Genomic DNA, 9224 nt, shown 5'->3' on the forward strand with positions numbered 1-9224 from the left:
TCCCGTCTTCATCCTCCTCCTCTTCATCCCTCTCTCCTGTGGAGTAGTGCAGCTGGCTGTACAGTCGGAACTCCAGCTCGCTGTCGACCTCTGACCCCTCCGAATCCTCCGCCTCACCATAGAGCTCATCCTCCAGCTCCTCCCTCTCCAGGACGCCGCAGAACATCGCTATGGAAACCCGGGAGACCGCAGGCACCGTCGGTTGTCCCAAACACACCTGTGCGCGCATACACACACATGCGCGCACACACACGTACGCAGACACGGGCGCGCACACACACACACACACACAAGGCCTGGGAGGGGAGAGAGAAGAGAATAACTGTTGTCACCCTCATCGTCATTATTATCATCATCTTTCTAGATCTCCCTACCAAGCCCTTTCCCACCAAAGACAACAATGACCTTCCTTTATCTCTACCCTCATTAATCTGTCCGGCCCTGCACTATGAAAGGTCCTGGCAAGCACGGCTGGACAGAGCTAAGACACACACTCACACACACACACAGGCGAGAGAAAGGGGACCCCTGGCCCATTGCCCTGGCCAGCCCTGCGTGTCTGTGCCATGATGGCTGTACATGATTGGCTCCCAGGCCGCCCTCGCCGCGGAAACGCCACGCTAGGTGGTCACAACCCGCCGACCAGGGAATAAGGACAGGGGAGTGTGTGTGTGTAGGTGTGTGTGTGTGTGATAAATGGGGAGTGAGGCCTGGGGATTTCTGGTGCTGGTATGGAGACAGAGGTATGTGAGTGTGTGTGTGTGTGTGTGTGTGTGTGTGTGTGTGTGTGTGTGTGTGGCTTCGGAGACATAGCCTAAGCCTGACTGAAGGGAGTGAGAGGATGAGGGTAAAAAAAAGAGAGACAACAACAACTAAATGCTCCATCCTCCCGTCCAGAGGGCGCCTGTTCCAAATACAGTACGGCTAGAGTTATTCATGGGTCATTTACTCCTAAATCTAGTGGAGATTGGTGAGATAAAAGACAGACAGACAGGCAGGCAGGCACAGGCACACACACAAGTGCAGCCAGTTCAATATTAGCAAGCAAACTCCTGATATCAACATTATCCACGGAGCGTACACACCTAACTTTGTAATTTCTGCGTCCCAAACAAAGCTCATATATCCAACCCCAAATGTAGGTTTTAGCTGGCAGATACGTCCAGGTGGCACGCTAGCTTCACACAATAGCTGCATCAGTTGCGAACATATTGAACAACATCGCACTACAACAACGAAGAATCACGATGTATTTTGATAACACAAACATCATTGTACTAGTAGTAGCTAGCTAATGTTAGCTAACTAGCTAGCCTAGCTAGCTGGCTCTTGAATCCCTTTTCTGTAGCTATATGTATGGATTCAAATCACAGAGTGAAAGACGAGTAAAGAAGCAATCGTCCCCAAGGGTCAGAACAATAATCGTGCCTGTAAGCTAGTTATAATAACTGCCAGCCTCCTAATTAATTAGCAAATGCTAGCATGGTCGAATGTGCTCTAGTGCTTGTCCACGTGTTTACTAACTCCATAGCTGGTGGCATGTAAACAAAGCAGTTTCATTATTAAACTCTGCAATGGCAACACTAAGCTATAGATCTTTAACCTTTGTCATTAGTAAGCTGTGGTTAAGTCCCCAGATAGTGTCAATGGATTAAAGACTCACCTATATTTTAGCAACTTTGAAGATCAAAATGTTCTCACTTCTCTCTCTCTTGCTCCGGACTTGTCAACGCGAAAAAAGGTTGGCCGACCGAAACCTCGACAATCGTTTCCCTGGGATCTCTCTATGCATGTCTGTGGCTTCTGTTGGCACAGCGAAACGCTCAAAAGATGGCAAGCATTGCTGTCAATCTATAGGGTTAGGGTATATTTTAACACACATAACATATTATATTTCTTTAGATTGGGTCATTACCCACTGTTAGTGTAGGCTATAACATGGGGTTCAGATAAATCATTAGGCTATATCACCATTCATATGGCATAACAGGCTTCAATCATATTTTGTTAACAATATAGCCTATATTGCTATAGCCTGCACGTGTTCTGTAGTCATGTAAACATTCTAGTGTTGTGAGGCGGAACTGTTTTCAAAATGTGAATATAGGCTACTTTTTTCTTCTTCTTTTTTCTTCTTTTTCTCCCCTTTGAACTTTTGTTCACTCACTTCGGAACGTTCCAAAAATAAGAGAAAATAAAAATGAAAACAAGTAATAAACGAGTATAGAGATACCATGTAATACAGGTCACATCTCTGTGCACCTTTTTCCTTTTATAAAAGTCTGCCTAGGATCAATAAAGCACCTATGTGCATATCCAGGCCTATATCATCACTGGATGTTGATGTGAATGCAAATGTAACGCATCACAGGATATTTATCACATGCATATATATAGACCCACATGTATGTGTGCTTCTAACCTCCCTGTTTTATATCCTTGCCTAACGGTATAGGCCTCAGCATCATCATCATATGACGATAATAATAATAATAATGGTGGAAGCGTATGAATCTCCGTGTGCTCCGGGTGATAGCAAATCATGTGTTTGAATGCCATCTGATCCCGGCTGGGTCCCCATGCGTGTCAGCCCCAGAAAGGCCATCATCATGAAGTCAGATTGTTTGCCGGTAAAAGGTTACACCCTCCCATCCATCCATCCATCCATCAACCCAGCCCCACGCACACCCCTTCCCCAAACCCTCGCATCCTGGCACACACATTCCACGCAACCCCCCCCCCCCCCCCCCCCCCGCCCCCCCTTCTGGCCTACTGTATATCTGCTTTGTTTGGGGGAAGAATGGTAACCCCCCACCCCCGCCCCCAATCTCTCTCTTTCCTTGTCCTTTCCTCCTATCTAAATTGGAAGTGGCTCGGGAATGCCTGGATGCCCCCGCTGAAAATTGCGACGCGGCTCCCTGATCGCCATCCCAGCCGTTCGCCGCCGCCGTTTACCCGTATTATTTTAAGCGGGCATGGCCGGGCGCGGAGAGGGCGAACGAGGGAACGCCGGGCGTCGTCGGGGGAGTTGCCGCGACGACGGCGACTTCAGACCTTTCCCTCATTACCTACCAATCGCGGATTCCTAAGCCGTCGGTTCTGCCTGACGACAGATCCTTATTGGTGAAGACGGGAGGCAAAGGAAGCATATCGCCCTCCTCATTTAATGGGGTTTCTATGAAGCCCGGGTCCCACTGTGTTCCAACGCTATCCTGGCAGCACATCTGATGAAGGTCTCCCTAAAGGGAGATTTACAACTAAGGCTCTTTGGTCTATGAGCAATGTCGGACTGATGATTGTCATTTTGTGTACGACTGATACCCTCATCTCGAGCTCTAGAACCCCAGCCAGCATTCTAACAGCTTGTCCCGGTCGGGCTTTGACAATAATGGGAAGATAATGACTCAGCTCTGGTAAGGCCAGGCCCGTAGCCAGGGGGGGGGTCGGGTGGATCGAACGAACCCCCCCTCACGTCCAAAGGTCCCGAATTTAAGACCAAAGTCCCCCCCCGCAAATCTAAATAGTCCGTTCACACCCCCCCCCCCCCCCCCTCAGACCCCCCGTCAACAACTTGCCGAGCGACAGGGTCTTCAAGGAAAATGCGATAAGGTCCGCTTTTCGATAAAAACGAACCCCCCCTTCCACAAGGCTGTCTACGGGCCTGAAGGCGGACCCTTCCAACATGATTGTTGATTGGTCGTGACCGTAGGTGTATGGAACCGGTCGCCCCGCATCCAATGGTCTTTGCTGAACTACCTGTACTCCCCCACCGCTCCCACAATGCCATGGGGTTTTCTCTGGGTTTTATATGCATACCCAAGGACTTGGGAGGAAGTAGTATGGTTTGGAGGGATGAGTGGTGGTGCCAGTGCACCGAGCAGAATGTGTTCTGATCAGGGCAGGAGAACGTAGACCTCCATGGAGAACTGTATGGAGCTGCAGAACCCTCGGTAGCGCTGAGCCACAGTGTAGTGGTTGGGTGTCAGGTAGAACAGTCTGTGAGGCCAGAATGGAGTATCTGGCATTTTACCCTGCAGAGCTGAGCCCAGTTAGATTGGAATTCAGTAAATTCAGGGTTTGTGAACCAAGATCTCAGACAGAGAGCTGAAGATTGTGTGTGTGTGTGTGTGTGTGTGTGTGTGTGTGTGTGTGTGTGTGTGTGTGTGTGTGTGTGTGTGTGTGTGTGTGTGTGTGTCCAACCTTCACACTAGTGCAGGGCTCACCCTCTGTCTACACTCGGGGGGAAGAACAAGAGAACAAGAAAGAAACAATAATTTCCTCTGCACCTTTTCAGCTCCGGCTATAGTGTCTAAGGGGATTAAATTTGTGAACAAGAGAAAAGGGCACACACACACACACACACACACACACACACACACACACAACAGTCTCCAGTCACCTCATACAAAGCCGGGACACTTCTCTCCCCATGGCGAGTGTAAAACCACACTGACGGGAGCCTTGTTCGTCCTTGTCCGATCGTCACGCCAAAATGTTTACCTTGACACACAAATGGCCTTGTGCCATGTTGTGTCACATAATGTTTCATGGACAAATAATGTGACCCACTTCTCAATCTGCCCCGTGTGTACCCCGAGCCCCCTCTCCACCTCCCCCACACCCACCAACCCCCCCTACTGCTTGAAGCAAAGGAACAGTATGCATGGCTTCAAAAAGGAACCTTGTTGTCACCCATTGCTCCCCAAAGCATTATGGTCCCGCGTTTTATTTTCTTCTATTGTACTCTACTTTACTCTACTCAGATGCTACTTCACCTTCAGGTTCAATATAGGCTACCGTGACCACTGAGCTAGAGCCTTCCGTAGTGGTCAGGGAATCTGGACAGGGCCAGTGGTTTAAGTGCTACAACAATACAACCACAAGAGCGGGTTGTAATATGATATCCATGGCTGTCAGTTGAAGTTGTGACAGTAGTCAGAGAACTGAACAAACCAGGGGATCTGAGATGACTGGACGAGAGATGACTGGGCAGCGTAGGACAATCAGAAGAGATGAATATATCTGTAACAACAGGCTACTTACAGTATGCACATTTGTTTTCTGTTTAATCTGAAAAGTCTCTCGTTTAGGAGACAACCATTTACAACTGTGTGGTGTGTGTCATGGTGACTGATGACGAAGGGGAAGTGGAGGATATGTAGTCCAAAACGAGGACAGTGAGTTTTTTTTTTTTTCCAACATTTAATTCTACGACGTCCGAATGTAGAAAATGCAATTGACCTCGTGGATTGATCATGCAAATAGAAAATAACAAAGAATATATTTGATTTGTCTGAGACAAGACAGAGAGAGTAGAGAGAACTCATATTTTCATATCAGTTATATTGTGATTAGCAATAAAAGGTTGTACCTTTATCTACGGCACAGTTATTGTAAATATCGGGTTCACTGATTTGTGAGGGAGACAGTTTAGTCAGGCTTGGCAGGACGTTCCTGTTGTGTAGCCACTCGTCAGAGAGAAGTGAGTCTCGGCTTTACACCTGTTTCTGTCTACACGGCGTGACCTCCGAACGCTGTACATCGAAGCTTGACGGTTGGGCAAAAGCCAGAAGCCTAAACAAAAGTGCATCTTCTCCTCTGTTTATTTGTTTACTTATTTATCTAATTGTCCCTTTAATTCTTGTGTCTCGCGCTCTTAATGCGATTTTTTCCGGTTCCGCTCGGTCAGTGCGGGGGTCACGGAACCAATATCCCAACTCTCCCCAACCCCGCCACATATTAATTATATTAATTAGCAGATAAATAGAAAGAAAACAAACAAATAATAACTATTGTCAACCAAACTATGTCGAATTTACAAAGAAGACTGATAAGGAGATAGGCCTGCACTGAATAACTCCAGACTTCTGTGTAGCTGTAAATCTAATTGAACAAACCTAGATAAAACCATGCTAAACATACTAATATTGTTATGAAATATCTATGCAATTATCACAGATTATATTTTGCTATTTCAAATTCAAATTGCCTATAGGCTACACATAATATGTGTCCATTACTTTTTAAATATAGGCCTCGGTAGCCTATGTTGAATGACATCAGAGGATGGACATCAAATTATTTGTCAAAGAACGAATAATTATGAAGAACATCAGCCATTATAAGAATAACAGCAATATTATCAATTTTGACAATTAGCCTCTAATAACAAGAATAAAATCATCACAACCTTATACTACTGTTACTACTGTACTACTATCCTACTACTACTACTACTACTAGCCTACTACTACTACTAATTAATCATAATAACAATAGGCTAATAGGAGTAATAATAATAATAATGATAATGATAATGATAATGATAATGATAACAAATAATAGCGGTAATAACAATAATAATCCTTCGTGTTATTATTATTAGGCAATTATTATTACATTTTCCACATAAAAGCTAATAGAGCCTGTGTTCAAAGGGTTCTGGGGAAGCACACTTCCCACTCACTGCAAATCAAAACCTATAGCCTATAATTTGGTGTTTTTAGTTTGGACGAAGTGTCACTTAGGCCTAGATATTTTCAAGGTTTGCTTGTGAAACTTTCACGTAAAATAAATGCAGGCTACATAATAGAAATACCAGAATTGGATGCAGCCTTCATTTGCAGGTGTAGGCTCGACCCTAAGGTTGCCCGAAGCCCTAGGTCAGGGTAATAATGTAATTAACTGAATAACAAAACTGTAAATGAAATACTTTTTGTAATTCGGTTAAATTACTCAAAAGTGTCAACTCGGGAGGTCTTCACTTTATAAAAGACACATTTTTTGGTTTTGACTAAATAAAATATAGCCTAGCCTAAAGGAGTAAATCTATACATTCCTTGTATATGAACCTTGAATCTATTTGATTCCATTGATAACTGGGTTGATCTGACAGCAAATGGCTGTAGTGTCTGCACACTGCATTTGATAAACAATGCGGCCTTTAACTTGGCTCTAGCTTAAACCCATGTCAGAACTTCATACATTTTTCTTCATTCTGGCCAAATAAGGATCCGCCCTGTTATGAATGAAAAGAAAAAAACATAGTATTTATGTTAAATGCGTGTTTTTGTTTTCTCCGACCCCGTGGTCGCAAGCGAAGGTCAGGGTCGTAAGGGAGCAGCGCGAGACAACAAGCCGAGGAAAATGGGGTTTCTGTCTCGCGCTTTGTTCCGCACTCAATTGTCTCGGTGTCGCGCGTGAACCCTGGGACCCGCCGGTCTGATGCCATTTTCCGTTGTTGTTCTCATTCACGGTGGTGGGCATCGTCCCGTCTCCCTCGGCATTTAAATCGGCTCCTCTCCAGAGGGCATGAAACATAGCCTACCAGACTAACACGAATCTAACACGAGTTATAGAGAAGAGAGAGAGAGAGAGAGGGGGGGTGGAAGGGGAGGGGGCTCTGTAACGCCAAAACACAGTTTCTCATGATATGATCAGATATAGTCCGGGTCAAAATCTGTAAAATGTGAGGAAAAACAGATGTTTGCATTCGACTACGTGCCACACGAGGCTTTGCCGTGTAACGCGCTAGTAAACGTGTCTCAGAACCTCGCCGTGCGTAAAAGGTGCCCCGCGTGCGCAACAGGTGGATGATGAGGTGGAGAAAAGTCGGCAGGAGAACCCAGTCATGCATTCCAGGAAAGCCATATACGTCTATACAACCTCCTTGGATGAAAACGTGCGTTTCATAGCTCTGTGTCCACTTTATTCTTTGGATTCAAGTCAGATCCTCAACCAGTTAGACGAGAATGTCCAAAAGACGTTTTATGCGTCTCTCCCAGGCGAGCAACCATAGAAGTGTGTGAGGGAGGGAAAGAGAGAGAGAGATAGAGAGAAAAGTTTAGTTAAGTGGAACTCAGCGACAGATGCGCGAGCGAGGGGACCGCGCCCCTGCAGGGTGTGTGTGTGTGTGTGTGGGGGGGGATGAAGCCAACTGTGTGTGTGTGTGTGTGTGTGTGTGTGTGCGTGTGTGCGTGCGTGCGTGCGTGCGTGCGTGCGCGCAGGAGGAAAAAAAGAGAGAGGACATGAGCGCACATTGAGAGCGCGGCTCTTTTACCCGGCGTGATCATTTCACGCTTTCCCCGCAAGCCCCTTTTCCACCTAAAGCGTTTAGTCGCACCCCACTGAACACTTGCAGTCGCGCAATAGGGAGCGGAAGGGTCGAATTATTTCAACCTACAACTCGCCAAAAAGTAGGGAGTGGGAGAGAGAGAGAGAAAAAAGTGTGTGTGTGTGTGTGAGAGAGAGAGAGAGAGAGAGAGGGGGAGAGAGAGAGAAAAGAGGGAGAGATAGAGAAAAGTTTTTCTTCTTTTTCTTTTTTTCCACCTATCGCTTCCCCGGCTCCTGCATGGAGCCAGACCCCACGAGCCCTGCACTCAGACTGGGGACAGCAGGTAGGACGACTAGCCTATCTCCGTGTTCTGGTGACCAACTTCTCTCGAGAGGGCACACTTCTTACACACTCATGAATATAACCGACATTACGAAGTTATTTGTTGTCTTTAGAACGGCAGGTTTGACTTAATTTAATATTCTTTAGTTTGAACTTCAAAGTTGTTTTGCTCAAATGAGCTCTTGGGAGATGCTGTGTGATGTTTGTCACACTTTCAAGCTTAATCAAATGTTGCTATACGTTTTTTGCTGAAGTTGTCCTTGAACTTGCGAATCTTGTATTCAACGTTTGTTACTGGGCTAGGCTAGCCTATATTTTTCATTATGTTGGAGGCGACATGATTGGATAAGGAGTCTTTCACTCAATGTTGCCATCCTGTATAGCCTACTTGGCTCGGTACCTGATGTCGTAGGCCTGAGCATCAAGACACAAGAGGCACTATTGATCCTGTAACCGAGTGGGGCGAGGTGGCTTTTTGGGCTTGTGTGTGAGACTCTGGCGGTTGTTAACATGTGGTATAGCCTAGAATAGGTTAGGTCTATCTCATTTGGCAACTGCATTTAGGAAATGTCTGGTTATGCTGTAGCCGAAAGCAAGGTAGCGGTAGGGAGTTGTGGGCCTATACCTCTTAATGCAGTATCTGTTTGCTATTTCATTAATACTGATTCGATGCAAGCCTTGAGGTGATCACTTGTTCACAAACGCGCACGTATGCAGAGGGGGAGGGAGATAGATAGATAGATAGATAGATAGATAGATAGATAGATAGATAGATAGATAGATAGATAGATAGATAGATAGATAGATAGATAGATAGATAGATAGATAG

General features: G+C 45.8%; 1 protein-coding gene across 1 annotated transcript in view; it reads right to left on the reverse strand.

The window, feature by feature from the left end:
- Window positions 1-166, reverse strand: part of zcchc7 (zinc finger, CCHC domain containing 7) — a gene marked incomplete at both ends in the record, with an annotated part of 46001 nt that extends 45835 nt beyond the window's left edge. Inside the window, one exon of the mRNA XM_084454471.1 lies at window positions 1-166. This exon is cut by the window's left edge and continues 290 nt beyond it. Coding sequence (XP_084310597.1) covers window positions 1-166 — 166 coding nt within the window.
- Between the last annotated feature and the right edge of the window lie 9058 nt (window positions 167-9224).

This window comes from Borostomias antarcticus, assembly GCF_949987555.1.
Source record: "Borostomias antarcticus genome assembly, chromosome: 20".
NCBI lineage: Eukaryota > Metazoa > Chordata > Actinopteri > Stomiiformes > Stomiidae > Borostomias > Borostomias antarcticus.